The sequence below is a fragment of the Trichosurus vulpecula genome, chromosome 4, assembly GCF_011100635.1.
Source record: "Trichosurus vulpecula isolate mTriVul1 chromosome 4, mTriVul1.pri, whole genome shotgun sequence".
Lineage (NCBI taxonomy): Eukaryota > Metazoa > Chordata > Mammalia > Diprotodontia > Phalangeridae > Trichosurus > Trichosurus vulpecula.
Genome location: NC_050576.1, coordinates 259837382 through 259856784, shown reverse-complemented (window position 1 = coordinate 259856784; position 19403 = coordinate 259837382). Strand labels below are relative to the sequence as shown.

At 37.3% G+C, this 19403-nt stretch overlaps 1 protein-coding gene across 2 annotated transcripts in view; it reads left to right on the top strand.

Moving 5' to 3' along the window:
• Positions 1-19403, top strand: part of RNF13 (ring finger protein 13) — a 92707-nt gene that overhangs the window by 67704 nt on the left and 5600 nt on the right. For both annotated transcript variants that reach the window (XM_036756345.1, XM_036756346.1), the window contains one exon: positions 3114-3207. In XM_036756345.1, the coding sequence (XP_036612240.1) occupies positions 3114-3207 (94 nt within the window). The remainder of the gene's footprint in view (positions 1-3113; positions 3208-19403) is intronic.

The following is a 19403-nucleotide window of genomic DNA, read 5'->3' as shown; positions in this document are numbered from 1 at the left end:
GGGAGGCAGGGAGGGCAGACAACTTTTTTTTTTTAATTTGGATGTGAAAAGGAAGAGTTGGAGCCTGATAGCTTGGGGGTGGGGTGGAATGTTAATGTCTGGTGAGGGTTTTTTTAAAGGTTAGGAGAGAGGTGGTCATCTTTGTGGATAGGCATAAAGGCAAGAGCCAAGTATAAAGGGAGCTGAATTTAGAGAATGTGGAGTCAGGCTCCTGGAGAAGATGTCAAAGGTATGTGGTTGGCCTTGATGAGAAAGACCATCTCATGTGCAGAGGTCAGAGCAAAGAAGGAGAGATCAGGGATAATGTCAAGGGAAGAATAATAATACAGAGAAGGGAAGAAGGCTCATAGCAAATGGCCTCTATTTTCTCATTAAGGTATGAGTTCAAGTTCTTTGTTGAGGGGTTGGTGTAGAAAGCTGAGAGTGGAGACAGTTTTGAACAGATGGTTAAGATAGTATGACAGAGAATCAATTAGGAGCGTTGGATCTATGTGAATAGAGACTTGATCTTTTGTATACAACTTAGACTATGGTTATGGTGAACTGGTTCTGATACTGTTAAGAGTGGAGTAGAAGAATTCTGAACATTTGGCAGATTTTCATGTAGGAAAGATTGTATAGTTAACCTTCTTTGCTACAACATAGTCTTCTGAGAAAACTTGTATTGAAAAAGAAAAGGTAACTCAGGAGAATTTAGTCCACTATTTAATTCTGTACTATTCAGTTGTAAATTAAGATATTAGTATCTATAATCAAGAAATATTATTTCTTTTCTGCTAGTTTCACCTGATATTATTTTGATTGAGTGAACGGTCTGTAAGCAGGAGATATATTGTATATGTTGTGTAATCCGCATGTATAACTTTGGTCAGTGTTCATCATATTACAATTAAGAATTATGTAAGGATTATTTAATTGTTTGAATTTTTTGACCCCATTTTCATCGGTTCTTCTGGAGTTAGAATATAGGTCTTATTATTTTCAATAACTGTAGTATCAGGAGGTAAGTAACTTTGGTAGGTTCCATCTGATCCTGTATTATTAGTTACCTTAAATCAGATGTCAAATTCATGGCCTAGAGGTGCAAAAGGTCTGCAGAACTCCCCAGTGTGGCCAAATCAGATTAAAATGTAATTGGGAAATATTTAACAAAATAAACCAAAAATACTATACAACATAGATAATGGTACTTTGTGGCTTTCTAAGTCAATATGCACCTTTCAGGAATCCATTTCTATTTGAGTCTGACGGCACCAGCTTAATTGAATTCACTAACTGCTGTGTAAAATTTTGACTCGAACAGTAGGCTGAAGGGACTCGCTTTTGGATCACCAAACAGTGCCAGCTAATATCGGTAGCAAGAATCAGCACCATTTTTACATTGTAAGAGCAAGGGGGGAAAGGTATAGATGGATCCTGTATTCATAAATACTAAGTGAGCACCAGTTTATCTTTTTTGTAGCACTGTGGTGTAGAGTGCAGGCTTATCTGTTGCCATACACATTATAACAGACTGGAACCTCAGCCTTGCCAATGTAATCAGCATTTTTTTCAAGATTCAGTTTATTATACTTTAAGTTGGATGAAGTAAACAACTGTATCATGTCCACAGAGGAAATTATAAAGTAGAACACAACTATAGCAAATATTTAGAATGCCTTACTGAAGATCAGCACAATGCCTTTCACTAGGCTGGATATATAGCGTATAATCATTAACTTGGAAGATTCATTTAGCTTTTTATTTTTCTTTTAAGCTCTTAAAGGCAACACATAAGATCTAAATACATAAAGACAAAGTATTAAATAGTTCCCCGTTACATTTATATTGCATGACAATTTACTCTGTAATCTCCTCCCAGTTTTATTTGAGAAGTTAGAAATTTGGCACCCTTTTTCATGATGTTCAAGAGAATAAATTGTTTGAAATTCTAGATAGGTATATTAGTTGCATCTGCTGTCCTTCCCAAAAAAGAAAAGAATCTTTTAAGACAGTTATGCAGCTTTATTTTGTACAGATTAAAATAGAAATTCTTGTGAGTTCAGAGTACTGCTGACTGCTTCCCGTTTTCCTGCTAATTGTAGATGTAAATCACCCATGGTTGCTTTTTCTGATCTTTAGTTATATTTCTTTTCTTCTCTCCAGTTTATAACTTGCACTTAAACTTTGGCCCATATATAATATAAAATGCCGTATTGTACAATCACAGTCATGTTTTGATTTAATATTTTGAACCTCTTCATTGTTTTTCCTTGTACATGTAGATCTTGGAGTATAATCTTTAATATTAAGTCCTTAGAAGACAGAGAAAGTTTAGCTCTTCCAGTTTTTTTTAATTGTTAAGACCCCACTTAAACTCTCCTATGTCATTAAATGCTTAATAAATGCTTTTTGATGAAAATGCATTATAAAAACTTGCATTTTGTGATCATTTTGACAAAAGAAGTGATTATGTTAGCCATTGTATTGGTATAGATCAAGTTAAGCAGTCTGCATAATCACTGATCAGCAACATAGTGCTATCATTGAGAAAAAAACAAACATTTTACTGAGCTGTGGCTCAGGGGATCAGAATTTATAGAATTCCATTGTAAGTCCCTCATTTATGCCCCATTTATGCATCCATTGTTTTAGTCTTAATCTGTAAGCTTTACATTGTACAAATTTATTTTTTTGTTTTGTTTTTTGGCAGGGCAATTGGGGTTAAGTGACTTGCCCAAGGTCACACAGCTAGTAAATGTGTCAAGTGTCTGAGGCCGGATTTGAACTCAGGTCCTCCTGACTCCAGGGCCGGCGCTCTACCCACTGCGCTACCTAGCTGCCCTTACATTGTACAACTTTGCATTTATTTAGTGATACTTATATTTAAAATGCTTCTTCTTAGTAAATTAAGTGTGTCAGAGTCAATGAACACAAAATGCAAAGGACTGGGAAACTAATCACTAATGTAATTTAATTTAATCATATCTTATTAATTTCAACTTTTCTTTGCAACCATTGTTAAGAAAACTAAAATGAATGGATAAAAAGACATTTATTAAAATTTTATTTTAAAATTCCTTTTCTGTTTATATATAATAATACTTTTACATCCTTTTTATGTCCAATTTTAGATCACAAAATTTGTGCAGGACAGACATAGAGCTAGAAGGAATCGACTTCGTAAAGATCAACTTAAGAAACTCCCTATACATAAATTCAAGAAAGGCAAGTGAATGTTTTCTGTTTCCCAAATGGTCATCTTTAGGATTTAAATACATTGGAATCTTACTGTGATGCTATCTTTTAGGCTGATTTCTCTGGAGCCTCCTTTTAGGGAGTATGATCCTTTGACATGGACCTGTGGATAGTTTGTTAACAGAATATCATTGAATTATGTTTAAGATTGTCTTATTTTATACCAAATTCCACTTGGTAGCAGATAGCATACTGAGGTTCCACTTCATATCCATATTAGCTAAATCCTTTTGACTAAAGTATCTTACTTTGGATTTTCTGAACCAGACAGATGTAAATGAATTTAAGATAACATTTTTCCAAATTTTAGAAGAATGTGGCACTATTGGGCAGCCTCTCCCATTATCTGTCCGTGGTAATTATTTTTAAAGTTTTAGTACACTTTTTATTATGTTTTATTTTAGAAATATTGATCATTTCATAGATTGTTGCATATTACCACTATAGCATTCCTATGGATTCTAGTCTCATGCTCTCAACCCCTATTCTATTGGTAGGTCAGGTTCTTAGATACTCACATCTTTCCTTAGGGCTCTAGGGGTACCCATGTGGAGCCGATCTTCTAACATTCCAAGACCAATCCAGCACATTCCTTATACCATCCATCACCAGTGATTACTGCCCCAGTATCATTTGTCAGTACCAGTTAATAGATCCCCAGTATCATTTATTCAGTTGACATTTCAAAATCACTGAGAAGCAATTAGCATTCATTGCTTTTACAGAAGGATATTTATTGAAAAGATACAGAAAAACCCAAAGTACAAAAATTTCTCCCTCAACTGGGGCACGACCTTCCCCTTGCTGTCTTGGTTCCTAGGAGAGTGGGATCCAAACTTGAGATGACTGCTACCAGCATCTCCCTCGCACAGTCATTTTGAGGTCAGGCATAGTTGATGTATTCATCACTCCCTTTCTTGCAGGGAATTTTGGTGTCTCAGCTGCTGGGCTAGGTAACACAGATTGTCTTTCAGCTGTGGCATCTGTGGCAATCTTTGCTTGGGATTCCTAGCAGTGAACTTCTGGTGGCTCCCCAACCTCTCCAATTCACAAGTTTGCAGCCTGGTCTATTTCTTCTATGATACTCATTCATCCAATATTAGGAAAGAATAGATTCAGCAGAATTGGAAGAAACAAAAGCACTGTCCATATGTTCATGGTCATTTGTCAAACAGCCCAGGTAGGGATTGTAGTCCACTTATGCTATCTGTCCCTTAATCCCAAGGCTTATGGAGGTTCTAATCTCAATCACCATCAGGAAAGAGAGAGGTCGATTTTTGTCTGTTCATGACTTTTACATGCTACTCATTTGTGGCTTAGCAGCCAAGTAAAAGGTCTTTTCTTCATGTAGAAAGCAGGTAAGAAATAGTCCGAGAATACCTGAGCATGTTCTGAAGTACAGGACAGGGCCCTCCATTCTACCTCCTGGGAAACAGATGTACCAAGGCCATATATGGACTGGTAGTAGGTAGTATATACTCTAAGGACCAGGTTCTCCTTTACTATGCTAGTAATGACTTATAGGCAAAAAGTGGTATAAAAGACAGTATCAAAGTTTGGATTAGCCAGAAAAAGAGATGGAAAGGTATGTAAAGAAAATAAGTGACAATAAACGGGCAACCTAGTGCTACACTGGCATCCTCCAGAGTAGTAACAGAACTAGAGAAAACTGTCCAGACAGTTTGGTGGAATCTATTATGAAAAATTTATAGGAAGATGTGGATTAGAATCTTCTGCATGAGAAGGCACAGAGAGTTTTCAGTCCATGATGAATGGAATGTCCGTATGAAACAGTAAGGCAATAATAACAATGTAGATGATAATTGTCAAAATGCCTTATGTGGTTCTGTATCACAAAGTATACGAGACTCTCCACATAGAAGGTCGAAGAAGTAAACCATTTATTCAGACACCAGAGAACCATATCCCACAAGCCATTTATCCAGTCAATCCACTTCATCATAACAGCAAAGAACCCAAAACATTTAATACACAATATAACAACCTGGAGCCTCGCCATCCCAGAACTTCTCTGACCCCCTGCTGGGGTCTTCCCCAAAACAAACTCAAAATACAGCTAAGGCAGCCTGTTCAGTTCTAACAATCATGAGGGCAGCCATTAGCAGCCATTAGCAGCCACCAGCAGCCATGTTGTCTTTCTCTCTCTCAGCATTTTCTGTGACATAACTTCCCTTTCCTGTCAGGAAGCTTCTCCCACCATGTAACTTAGGCTTCCTGTGACATAAGCGGGTCACATGGCCTATTAATGGGTGGGAAAGATCTTCAAATCTAATTACTACTACACCATATCATTGAGATCACAGAACAAAATTATTTGGCTTAAGTGTTTATAGTGTTCATTTGGAAATACAATCATTATTAGAAAGTGTAGTAGGAAGAGATGGGGAAAAGAAGTGCAATGGGAGACTTAGAGAAGATTTGGAACACCTGTAGGGATTTGAGACTAGCTTTAGGAGAAGGATTGCTTTGCTGCAGTGGAGGTCCATGGTAATTGACTTCTTCCAGCTCTGTTCAGAAGCATGTGAATTAAAGCAGGAGAGGCTGATGATTGGAATGATCCAAGACTGAGGTTTAGCGAAGCATGAATAGTAATGAGTTCCTTAGTAGAGTAGGGTTGAACCATTTAACCAAGGGGTTGAGATTGGGAAGGGAACAGAATGTAGCCCAAATGCAGAGGTAATACCCTGAAAAAATACTGACTGAAGGATCGAGGAATTGGTGTGCTTGCAAGGCCATGAAGAATAGATTTAGAGAGAAGTGAGGCAGAGGGAGAGATAGATTGACAGGAAATGAAGAACAGTTAATGATATTTTAGAGTTCTAGATTATGGAAGAGAGTGATGGCAAGATCAAAGGTATAACCATCAAAACAAAATACTATTTTAAAAAAAAGTATAACCACCTATCCCTGAGGTGATCATACCAAAGAGTATGTAGTCAGAAAGGGAGGAGAATCTGTAGGAAATAGAGCTATGAAAGCCAAGGGATGAGAGAAAATGCAGGAAGAGGGTGTTTGTGCTAGTGTCAGAAGCTGTAGAGGGTTCAAGAATGAGGCCTATTAGACTAGCCTGGACTGAGGCAGGCCAGCTCTACCACACCTGTCAATAGTCAGTAAACATTTATTAAGCACTTGGTTATTATCTGCTAGGGGGAGGGAGGGAGTGAATGAAGGCACTAGACTTGGGCACATGATGGAGAAGTCAGAAGTCCCAGATGAGTGAAGCTAGCTGAGAAATGAGATGTTATGAGCTGAGCTGTCTCTGTCAATGGAGGCTTGGGAAGGTCATGGCTCCACTCTTCCATCATAGGAGGCTAAGTATGAGGTAGAGTACTATGGCTGGTATAAGTGACTTCTTCTACCTCAAAAGTGCACAAAAAAATTTCTAGCCCACTGTCAACAGGAAAAGAGGCCACCAGCAAAGTGAGTACCAACACCAGCAAACAAGCACAAACTTGGTAGTGTGACCAGAGAAAGGACAGAGCCACATGTAACCAGTGAGGTTCTCTGTCCAAAGACAGCACTAGTGGAATGCCCCCAAGAGTGCCCCAGGTTGCTTATAAGCCCATAACTGGGCCCTTGGGGAGTAGTAACAACCAGGGCAGATATGACATCCACCAGAGCTACACTACAGTACTCAGACTAGGACAGCCCCTGGGTGCTTTATGTAATAGGGAGGAAGAAGAAACAAGGTCCCTTCAGAATATTAATGTCTCCAAAGAGCATTGAGGGAGTTAAATAAGAAAAACAGTGGACCCTTGGGAGTGGATTAGTTCTGTTCTGAAAGTTTTAATAGGACAAAAAGGGAGAGGAGGAGCAATATACTAGCACAGAAAGAAAGGAGGGATAGAATTTACTATTTCTTATAATGGGGTCTATGAAAATAAGAGTATACAAACATAGATGAAGGGATGCGAGGGGGATACCAAATGAACTTTAATCTTATCTGAAACAGAAGCATTTCATGCTTGTACATGCAGGCACACACATAGTACTTGGGTGTAGAAGTACATCAACTTGACAGGGAAACAGGTGGAGATGGGTGGAAGTGGGTCAGAAGGGAGGATAATACCTTGAAGGAAGTAGTAGCAAGCAAAGCAAACTTCCTGAGGTGGATTTTAAGAAGAAAACATCTAGGCTGTGTTTATCATTTAGGAATAGCTGAACAAATAAATAGCCTTCTCTTCTCTTTGTGATTATAGAAGTAAAAAAATATATAAAACTTTCCTTCTATGAAAATCATTCTATGATATTTAATAATCTGTTTCTTCTTCATCTACAATATAGCCACCCTGGTCTAGGCTCTTGACACTTCTCTCCTGAAAAAATTTTAAAAATATCTTTAAAAATCATCTTCATTTCCTTTTTTTTTAATTGACATCTTTTGTTTTTTGTATTACCTGGATTTTCAAATATATCTCCATTCTTATTCAGAGAGCTTTTAACAAATATATAGAGGGAAAGAGGGAAAACAAAGAATTATAGAAGGAAAGAAAAACATTTCCACAAAACTAACCAGTACATCAGCTGAGCCTTATTCCATATGCTCCCCTCCGGCCCCTCTCCATTGAAGGAAGGGAAGTACATTTTCTCATTTCTTCTTCAGGGACAAGCAGTGGCCATTAGAATTAGACAGAATTTAGCTTCACTTTTTCTTTCCATTTACTTTGTTTTAATTCTCACATATAGTTTTCCTGAATCTGCTTTTATTCAGTTTGCCATTAGTTCTATTAGTATTCTGATGCTTCTGTATTTTCAGAAATTTTACTTTATAGCTGAATTTATTGAACACCAATAAAGGGAGAACATTTAGACACAGGCACGCACACTATCTCAAAACAATAAAAAGATCCTATGAGATGCTACTTTCTTTAAAATTTATAATAATTGAATATATTACTTAAAAAGCTATCTTACTTGTCTGTAATTCTCTGTGAACTTCCTTCTCTTCCCTTCTGTCATGTAAAAAAAAGTCCTTCTTCTTCATCATTTTTGGAAGTCTATTCCAGCCTGGGCTTTTCCTCCATTCTTACCTTCTCACACACATCTCATCTCTAAGTACAATCTGACCATGCTGGTCTTCATGCTATTCTCACACAGTGATGCTCCATTTGTAGTCTCTCTGCCTTTGTCCCTTATGTCTTCCCTACCTGGTTATAGTCCTTCCTCTCCTCTGCTACTTGGAGTCTTTGGTTCCCTTCAAAACTTTGCTGAAGGGCTGCCTTTTGTGTTTCACTTCCTCCCAATTTTTCATGCCCTCCCTCCCAAAACTACCTTGTCACCCTCATCTTCACACTGACCAATTTCTGCTCTGCCATTACTACTCTTCTGTCCTCCCAATCAGATCCCTCCCTGAGTCTATTGGGCTTTATCTTTGCCCCAGCCATTTCTTTGTAAAAAAAATTTTTTTGTTTTTAATCAAAAAAAAATTTTTAATCAATGAAAATTTACCTTCTCTTCTTCTGGCTCCACTTCTTTCCCGTTGAGAAAGAAAAACAGAACTCCTATTATAGCATGTATGGTAAACAAATATGTCTCAGTCTGCCCTCTGAGTCTATCTTTTCTCTATGAGGACATGAGCAGCATGTTTTAACTTGACTCTGGAGTCACAATTGGTCATTGTGTTGATTAGAGTCCTAAGTCTTTAAAAGTTGTTTGTCTTGTTAAATAAGTTATTCCAGTTCTGCTCACTTCCCTCTTCATCAGTTCATACAAATCTTCCCACTTCTGAAACCATCCTCTTCATACTTTGCAATTACACAGTAGTATTCATCACATTCATGCTCATTTTGTGTTCAACCTCCTTAGTTTCCAGTTCTTTGCCACTACAAAAAGAGTTGCTATAAATAATTGTGTACTTCCTTGGTTTGAGATTGATTTGCTTAAAGTTAATCTCTCCTTTAATCTATCCCCTTCTTAACCCCACCCCAATCCCTTTTCCCTCCTGTTTCCCTGAGTAAAATGCCTTTCTGTGTGTGTCTGTGGACATGAACCCCTACATACCTTCTTACACACACCGATTCAGGTGTCCGTTCCCCTCCTCCTCCATCATCTTTTTTTGTTTGTACACCCCACTTTTACTTGTACACCCCAGTTATGTGAGATTTATTTCCCCTCCTTTCATCCCTTTTCCTTCTGCCCTCTCCACAGGGTATTCCTAAAGTCTGGACACATAGGCAAAAATGCATATTTTCAAGAAATGAAATGAATGAAATTTTCAACAATATTTTATTTAATTGGAATATTAACAGATAACATCTTCAATGTGATTTTTATCATTTGTGATGCAAAGGTTGATGCACTTCGCAAGATTCACGTGAACTGGATGCAATAACTCCACATTTCCTATATGTCCAGACTTTAGGAACACCCTGTATATATTTCTCTTCCTCTCCCTTTCCATTCTTTTATGATCATCAAGATAACGGAACCATTCCCTGGCCCTTTGTCTGATTAGACTCCTTATATGACCCCAGTAATTAGATTCAGAAGGGACACATGTATCATTTCCTTATGTTAGAATGTAACAGGTTATCCATGTTTGGTTCCTTGTGATTATTCACGCTTGTTTACATTTTTAATGGTTTTGTTTTTTTTTTTACTTCAGTATGTACTTCTAAATCTTATGTATCTCTGGTCTTTAGGAATGCTTAAAGATCCTTTCATTTAATTGAATGAGTCCTTTCTTTGCCTTATGGAATATTATATTCCAAGTTCTCTGCTACTTTATAGTGGTGGCTGCTGAGTCTTATCAGATTCTGACTGGTTCCTTACTGCTTAAATCTTTTTTTTCTGGCTGTTTGTATTATTTTTTTCTTTGACCTGGAACTTCTAGATTTTAGCTGTGATGTTTCCGGGAGTTTTCATTTTGAGGTTTATTTCAGAAGATGGCTTGTGGATTCAATTTCCACTTTACTCTCTCATTCTAAGATATCTGGGTAGTTTTCTTTTAAAATTTCCTGAAATGTCTCTCTCTTTCTCTCTCTCTCTCTCTGTCATGTCTTTCAGATAATCCAATGAGTTTTAAGTTTCTCTTTCCTTTGCCTGTTTTCCAGGTCAGTTGTGTTTTTTTTTTTTTTTGGTTTTGTTTTGTTTTGTTTTTTTGCTATGAGAAACCTTACATTTTCTTCTATTTCTTTTTCAAGCTTTAGTAATTCTTCTCTCATAGTTTTTAGCTTTTATTTTGTTTATTCTAATTCTCAGGGAAATTGTTTTTCATAAGGTTTTGTACTTATTGTGCCAAGCTGATTCCTTTTCTAACTATTCTACAGCTTTCATTTCTTTTCAATTTTTCTTCTATTACTCTCATTTAATTTATAAAAACCTCCTTTTTCTTCATCTCTTCCAAGAATTCTCATTAAACTTGTGCCCAAGCTGTATTTTTCTTTAAGGCTTTGTAGATGCTCTGGTGTCATTTTTCTCTTACAGGTTTGCATCTTGAGTGTCTCTGTCACCATAATTGCTCATGATGCTGGGATTCTTTTTTTGTTTGCTCATTTTTCCAGGCTGCTTCTTGACTTTGGACTTTATTTTAGGACTGTGCTCTGTAACATCTCAGGGAACTGTCTGCTCTGAGTTTGCAAGTCCTTCTGCCACTTTCCTGGGGCATTGAGTGTTGTTATTCTAGCATCCCAGGTACAATTCAGGTTGGAAGCCTGCAAAGTCTAGTGTGATCCTTGGCAAAATCTGAGCACTGGTCTCCTACTCTGAGTTGTTTCTGAAAGTTCCTATGCTGGGTTTGGGTCTGAGCAACACTGTGGGCTTGCCTCTGGTTGGAAGGTCCAGTAGATTGCTATGTGACTATCAGCCATTTGGACAATTTTGCTAGGTCAGAGTGATAGAGTGGTAAGATTCCTTTTGGTCTGAGATTCCTGCCCTGGTAATCCCTCTACAGGCTTCATTTTGGGACCCTTTTCTTCTCCTAGGGTCAGAGCCACACAGCTGCTGCTTGGTTCTGAACTTGGTTTTGGTTTTTGTTTCTCTATTTTATGCCTTAGGAACCAAGACCACTTCTCAATCTAAAACACTACTTATAGGCTCAGGTCCTCCTTCTCATTCCATGCTGGAACTGTGACCCACAACTGGATGCATTCTTTTTTTAATTTTTTAATGTATTTTCATTTGCTAAATATTTTCCAATTACATGTAAAGAATTTTTAACATTCATTTAAAAAAATTTAATTCCAAAATTTTCTCTTCACTCACTCCTCTGCAAGCAATATAATATTGATTATACATGTGAAGTCATATAAAACATGAAATATTACCCATATTGCAAAAGCAAATACATAAACAAAACAGATAAGGTTTAAAAAGTATGCTTTAATCTGTACTCCAAGTTCATCAGTTCTCTCTTTGCAGGGGGATTCTTGTACATGTAGGTCCTTTTTCCCTTTTGTTTGATCTCTTCAGGATACAGACCTAGTAGTGGTATTGCTGGATCAAAGTCTATGCACAGTTTGATAGCCCATTGGGCATAAGTCCAAATTGTTCTTCAGAATGGTTGGAGTGGTTTACATCTCTACCACCCATGTATTAGTGTCTCAGTTTTTCAACATCCCTGCCATCATTTCCCATTTCCTTTTCTGTCATTTTAGCCAGTTTGATAGGTATGAGAGGATCTCTCAGAGTTGTTTTAATTTGCATTTCTCTAATCAACAGTGATTTAGGGCACTTTTTCATGTAATTATTGATAGCTTTGATTTCATCTTCTGAAAACTGCCTGTTCATATTTTTGACCATTTATCAATAGGAGAATGGCTCTTATTTTTTTTTTATAAATTTGGCTCAGTTCTCTATATATTTGAGATTTGAGAGAGAGAGAGAGAGAGAGAGAGAGAGAGAGAGAGAGAGTGTGTGTGTGTGTGTGTTGTCAATTCAGAGAAACTTGCTGTGAATTTTTTTTTTTTTGCTGTAAAATTTTCCCCAGTTTCCTTTTTCTTCTGATTTTGGATACATTAGTTTTGTTTGTGCAAAAACTTTTAAACTCATGTACTCAAATTTATCCATTTACTTTCTGTGATCTTCTGTATCTCTTATTTGAACAGAAACTTCCCTTTTCCATAGATCTGACCACGTACATTTTTTTGTGCTCCCCTAAATTTAATTCTGTCACCCTTTAAATAAATCATTTATCCATTTTGACCATATATTGGTATAGTGGTGTTGGTCTGTGCCTAGTTTCTGCCAAACTGCTTTCCAGTTTTTCCAGAAATTTTTGTCAGATTGTGAATTCTTACCAAAAAAGCAAACTGGGTACATTCTGCAAAATGTCAGGCCCCTTCTAGTTGGATCTTCTTTTCTCTGGTATACAGCCTCTCCCTTCACCAGAATGGTTTGCTTGGCCTTTCCTGGCTAGAACCTGTCCCCAGTGTGTGTCCACAGGCCTTTGTCTTCTTTTGCTGACCTGGGCTGGAAAAATGAGTTGCTGTGAAATTTTTTTGAATTTCCTGATCAGGAATTAGTTTGGTGCATTTTCTAGATCTGTATTTGGGGTAAATTTTGGCTGTGCTTCTTCTTGTTACTGCCCCTTTTGCCCCGCCTGATAAACTGTATGGGCATACCATGAAGAAGAGGTTACTTTAGGATTTTGGATATTCTTTGAAGGAATGTGGAACATGCTCTTTTATGTCTGTTGTTTTCATAAATGGGAGGCAGAAAGCAATGGTAGCAGAACTACCTTTTCCTAAATAAGGAATTCAGGTTATTAGTTAAATAACTAAGGTGCTTAAAATAATCAGAAAAGATAATATTAAACCCAGCCAGAGATAGGAAGATAGAAATATTTTAGCCATGATTTCTTTGTGGCTTGTCATGGTAACATGTGGATTGGAGGGCAGTGCTTTGAATATAGGAGACACTTAATGAATGTTTTTGAATTGTATTGAATTTAATTGTAAAGTGGATGTTAAGTTGACTGAACAACCATATGCATAGTATTGTTTGATGGTTCTGTGTCAGAGTGAAACTGTGTTAAATTGGAGGGGGATCCACAGTGGAGGGCCACAAGGCTCCCTGTCTCTTTTCTGGTCAAGACTTTTCTCATGGTTTTGGATAAAGATATAGAAGAAATTAGTATTTGTGCACTTAACGCAGAGTTGGGAAGCATAGTCATGTGAGTGATGAATGAATGAAGGTTTTACATAACCTTGATAGGCTATTAGGGCTAGCCTAAAACCAGCAAGATGCAATTTTATGGGAATAAAAGTGAAGTCCTATATTTAAGGTAGGATGATATAGTTGAAAGAATCCTGGACCTGGAGTCAGAGCTTTCATTTATACTATATATGTGACCATAGGTGAGTGTCTCAATCTGTAACGTAGCAGTTTTCTCACAGGCACACACACTATCCACTTCATTCAAATTCACCTCAGTGATGATTTTAGACCTGCAAACCCTAACCTTAAATTCACACTTAAACCAAGATTGGCAGTGACTCATTTCTATCTCCCCTTTAGACAGATAATCTTGTCATCTTTACAAGCCCTATGACGTCTTTCCAAATTTGATTGAGTATTGTGTACATACACATAGATACATGTATATAGGTACATGTATGTTTTTTACTCTGTAACTTGTCCAAGCATATTCCCAAGTACTTTAAGGTGTAGGAGTATAGTTTATAAATTATTATTAAATGGCACAATCAACAAGGTCATAATGTAGTCTTATTTACATCTACTCATTACATTTTCCATCTCTGATTTATATGTTGCTTTTTCCCAAATAAAAGCACAACTTTTGAGACTATTGTTGTGATTAACCACAACATTTTAAAGTATTGATGTTCTTTATTTTTCCTCTTCATTTTAGTATTTCATTTTCTTAATTATTTTCTTTTTATAAAGCTTCAAACTTTTTTTTTTACCCAGTTGTATTGCAGACTCTCACCCCCTACAAACTTCTGACTTTTAACAGTCTCTAAATAAAAAGATAATTGTAGGGTACTTTATATGTTAAAATATATTTAAATTATAACTTGATTTTAAACTTAATTCAGTTTAAGAACACATTTGTTATGAGTCACTCTAGAAGTGATAGATGATGCTATTTTTCCAGTTCCAATTTTTTCAATATACCTGAATTTTAAGTAATTTGTTATTTTGTATGTGTGAAGTACAATATCTTTTCACCCTTCTTATAAATTTAATTATTTTAATTATCATGAAATATTGCATTGTATTTCTATCATAGACCATTCATACTTAATAATTTTTATTTAGTAGAATATTCAGTAATAATTTATCTAATAGATAAATTTCCCTGAAGATAGGGACAGTTGCTTTTGTTGTCTTTGTATCCCTTGTGCCTGATACAGAGTAGGTGTTTAATGTTCAATTTACTGAATAGAATCAGAAATTTCTGTCTGGCTGCTGCCAAAGTAGTAAGTATTTGGAAAATACCTTTTGTAGCCATAAAAAATAGATAGCTTGTGAGCCAAATTTTGGGTAATTTTTTCCCCACTGCTTGGATGGTTGGTTATAACTTGCTTCTTTGAGAAGCACCTAAGTCTTCTCCCTTCAGACAGATGATGCTGTTTATCAAAAGTTCGATAATGTTTTCATAACTAAGAAGATGAAGTCTCATCAGAAGTGATATTTTTTTTTGCCAGGCTCTTCTCAGGCATCTAGTTTATAGTTCTTTCACCCAGATTTTTTGTGTTTTCAGTTTTGTCGATTTTAAGACATCATCTTTAGCCAGCTACAGCTCTGTCAAGGCTGGAGAATCCACATTCTTCCTTTCTTCTTTCTGGGTGAGTGAGGCATATGACTGATGGGAGCATGCAGGTCCCAGAAAAACCACTTCAGCCTCATGTCTTAGAGTTTCTAGCATCTCTCCATGTGGATATAGCGTTGGTATTTAGTCATATTTTTCTTCCTTGTTCACACTGGGGAGTGCATAGAACAAATGTTTCACAGAGTGGTAATTATATCTTTTAGTCTTGAACGTGTTCATTAATTATGTCTTTTGTTTTCAAGGAGATCTCTGGTGGTAAAATTAGTGGGGAATCAATGAAATCTGTAGTGCTTAATGATTTACTAGTGATCATCTGACTTAGTGAGTAGATATAGGGAAAGGAGGTCAAAAGATGGCCCATGTAGTTCTAAGCACATTCATTTGCCCTATTCCTTTTTGCACTCTTAAATGGTATTTCTGAGATGGAGAATTTAAAGAGGAAAATATGGGAGTTACAAAAAGTTGCCTTCACAAAGTAGAAATTCTCACAGCCTACTGTGGGAAGTATTGATAAAGAAAAAAAAAAGGTTAAAAAGCTTAACTAGCTTGGTGTGCTTTTGTACCTGAAATGTATAAATATTTGATAATGACTGATTAGAATATGAACAGGTGCAATTTAGACGTGTGAGTGTAACATTATCTCTGTAGGGGGTTAGCATTTGGGATGACAAGGGAGCATGTGATCGGAGTGAGGGATTCTGGGGGTAGCAGCAGACCAGAGTTGAGGTTTGGCAAGATAGGATCAACAAAGTGATGAGGGGGCAAAGGATTGGAGAGCAGATTACAGTGCAAAGTTTACCACAGGTTCAAAATAGGGAAGCAAGGGGAGTAGAACCAGTGCAAGAGACATGGCCTGGGAACAACAGTGAGGACAGAGAACAGGGTGGGGGTTGTAAAGCATAAAGTGAGATTGATGTTTGATTGTGATGAGAAAGGAATTTCAGAATTCATGAATGTGGGTGTAAGAACAATTGTCGGTGGATTGGTCATAGACTAGAGTATATAAAATAGAGTAATGGGTTATGAGAAATGACTTGAATAAGGAATTGAGAGGTTAGGGTATTGGAGGGAGCATCAGTGGTATATTGAAGCCTTGTCACATGACGGTAGGAGTTGGGGTGGAGAAAAGGACTGAACTTGGCGCCAAAGAATGTTCAGGGGCTATATAGATGATTGCCAACAGGCTCTGTATTATATTCAGTAATTGTTGGCAAATGAAGTGAACTATACTTTCTTGTTATCATGGTTCTTTGAAAGAAATTCCGGGTAGCAAATTTAGGAGATGTTAGTGTGATGGGGATGGGGACTAGATAGGCAGTTTCATTGGTGTGGAGAAACACTGGTTGAGGAAATTCCTTAGATCATTTCTAGTCAGTGCCTCTGCAACTTAGAGTCTTGGAGACTTGCTTGGAGAATTTTTCAGTTCAAGTGACTTGTTAGGGTTACTTATCTAGTCTGTAGTGGAGACAGGACTTGAATCTGGCTCTTACTAAGCTCTTTTATGTTAAGAGCATCATGTTATAATTATGTAAATTTTTTTGTGTACTGGTTTTTAATATACTGATTTACTTCTTCAAATACAATGAACATTATCTAATTAATTTTTATTTAGTCTGTTTTCCTGGTTGTACACTTGATTCAGGTTTCTTGGGGAAAACATATTTGGGAAGGAGTGGGGTTGAGTAATTTTCCTTTCCAACAAATAACTACCAAGAAAATAAGATTTCATACATTTGGCTGAAGTGTTCATTGGTTTAGACTTAGGGTTTCAGACTATCTGATCCATTTTCTCTAATTGTAAAATTTCCTCTTAATTCCTGTTTACTCATTTTACCTTCAAAATGGTAATAAATGTCTTAATATTTTGTTCCTTTTATTTAGAAAGCTCCTGAATGCTCGTTGAGCTCACTTATACAAGCGCACATCCATTGTCCTTCAAATGCAGCCATGTTATGATGTTAGAATTCATAAGGAATAATGAAAAAATAAAAAAGTTAGTGTAGAGTAAGGAAAAGATTTAGGGAAAACTTAGAATTGTCCAAAATGAATTTTTCCCAGCACCTAGAATTTTTATTTTATTTTAGATTTTTCTTTTTCGAGAATTTTTATTTTAGTCTGCAAGAGAGATGTTTTTATCCTTGCCAGTAAGAGTAAATATGTTGCATTCATATATACCTTTGTGTGTATATCTGCCTAGTTGGTGATAAACATTTAATATCCAGTAGTAACTGTTACTTTTAGTGGACTGATTTGATTTTGTTTCTTTACCATATATGCAGTGTAATTTTGCCATCAAAAGGTCAAAGGATGATAGCATCTTGAGCTAGAAGGCACCTCAGAGAACATCAGTTCCAGCTTCCTCACTTTACAGTTGAGGAAACAGAGGCCAGGGAGAGTGAATGACTGACCCAAGGTTACGCAGGTGGTGAGGGTTCCAGATGGGACTGAACTCCAGAGTCAGTATCTTTTCTGCAGTACTCTGCATTATGTGTGTGTGTGTATGTATGTATGTATGTCTAGCTGCTAGACAGAACTAGAGGAAGTTCTCACCGTTATGCTGACTGGGTACATTGCAAATTCATTTTATCCAACCTTAAATGGACCCTGACTACAGTAAGGTAAACCTTTTATTTCTGTCAGTCAAGAAGCATTTATTTATTAAGTACCTGCTAGGTTGCAAGCATTGTAGTGAGCTCTGGGGATACATTGAAAGGCAAAAAAGTGGGCCCTGCTTTCTGGAAGCTCCCTACTTAATGGGAGAAACAAAATACAAACAACCTTGTGCAGAGGATAATTAAGAGAATGAAGGCACTAAGATTAAGAGGGAGTCAGAAAAGCTTCTTGGAGGAGAGGAGGAAGATTACTTCGGGTATGGGGGCAGTAAAAATGCTTGGTGTTCAGAGATGAGAAATAGCAAGGAGACCAATGCTATTAGATCACAGATTACATGGAAGGGAGTGAGAAGACTAGAACAGTAGGAAGAGGACAGGTCATGAAGGAATATAAAACCAAACGGGTGATTTTATATTTAATCCTGGAGCTAATCAGTTGTCACTGGAATTGGGGGTGGGATGTGAAGTTTTGATATGGTCAGACCTGAATTTTAGAAATATCAGTTATTCCTAATTGGTTCCCTATCTCATTACCCACAGAAGCTATTTCAGATCTCTTCCCCCCACCCCTAAACCCTTATACCTCTTCATCTCTACCCCACCTCCCCCCCGAAGACCTTGTCTCTTCTTTTACTAAAAAAATGAAGTCATTTGAGGTGAGCTTATCTCAGAACCCCTTCATATTATCTCCCGCTCTCTCCTTTCTCCCAGTCTCTGACAAAGAAGTAGTGATTCTCTTTGCCAACCCCTCTATATGTGTACATGATCCTATCCTTCCATTTTATCCAGGAGATTGCATCCTTAGTCATCTCCTCTCTCCCCTCTCAAATCTTCAACCTCTCATCAAATGATTCCTTCTCTTCTACCTTCAAACATGCCCAAGTCTCCCTTAACCCCAAAAAACCTTCACTGTTATCTCCCTCAAGATATTTCCTCTATCTCTCCTCCCTTCTCAGTCAAATTACTTGAATAATTCATCTATACTCATGCCTCCATTTTCCCTCTCCCTTCTCAATCTTTTGTAATTAGCCTTTTCACCTCTTCACTCAACTGAAATCACACTTACCAATGATCTCTTGCTTACCAAATCTGGTCATTTTTTTTCTTAGTCCTTATCCTTCTTGGTCTGTCTGCTGCATTCGAGTCTATTGACCATTCTCTTTTCCTGGATATTGACCTCTGGGTTTTCACAATATTCCCCTCTCTGCATTTCATGACATCACTCCTAGTTTTTCTTCTACATAGCTAATCACTCCTCAATCCCTTTAGCTCTCTTCTCTAGCCTCTGTCAGTAACCTCATCAACTTCCTAATTTCAATGCAAATGATGCCCAGATCTGTATATCCAGCCCCTTTCTCTGCCAAACTCAGCTCCCAGATCACTAGTTTCCTATTAGGCATTTTAAACTGGATGTCCTAGAGACAGCTTAAATTCTTATGTGTCTTGCTGAACTCATTCTCTTTTCCCCCAAACCCTTTTTCCAAACTTCCTTCTTCCTAATAAAGGTACCACTTTTGTGTCTCCAGTGCCTCAGGTTGCTGTGTTGGCATCATTCCCAACCCTTCGTTCTCTCTTATACCACAGGTTGTTCAGTTGCCAAATCTTGCTGTTTCTACCTCGGCAGCTCTCTCCTCCCTGCCCTCTGCTCTACTCACTGTAGTTCAGTCCCCCATCACCTCTCACCTAGATTATTGCATTAGCCATTTAAATGGCTCCCTGCCTCAAATCTCTCCCCACACACTGCTGCCAGAGTAAGTTTCCTTAAACGTAGAACTAATCTTGTGACAACTAGTCACTCA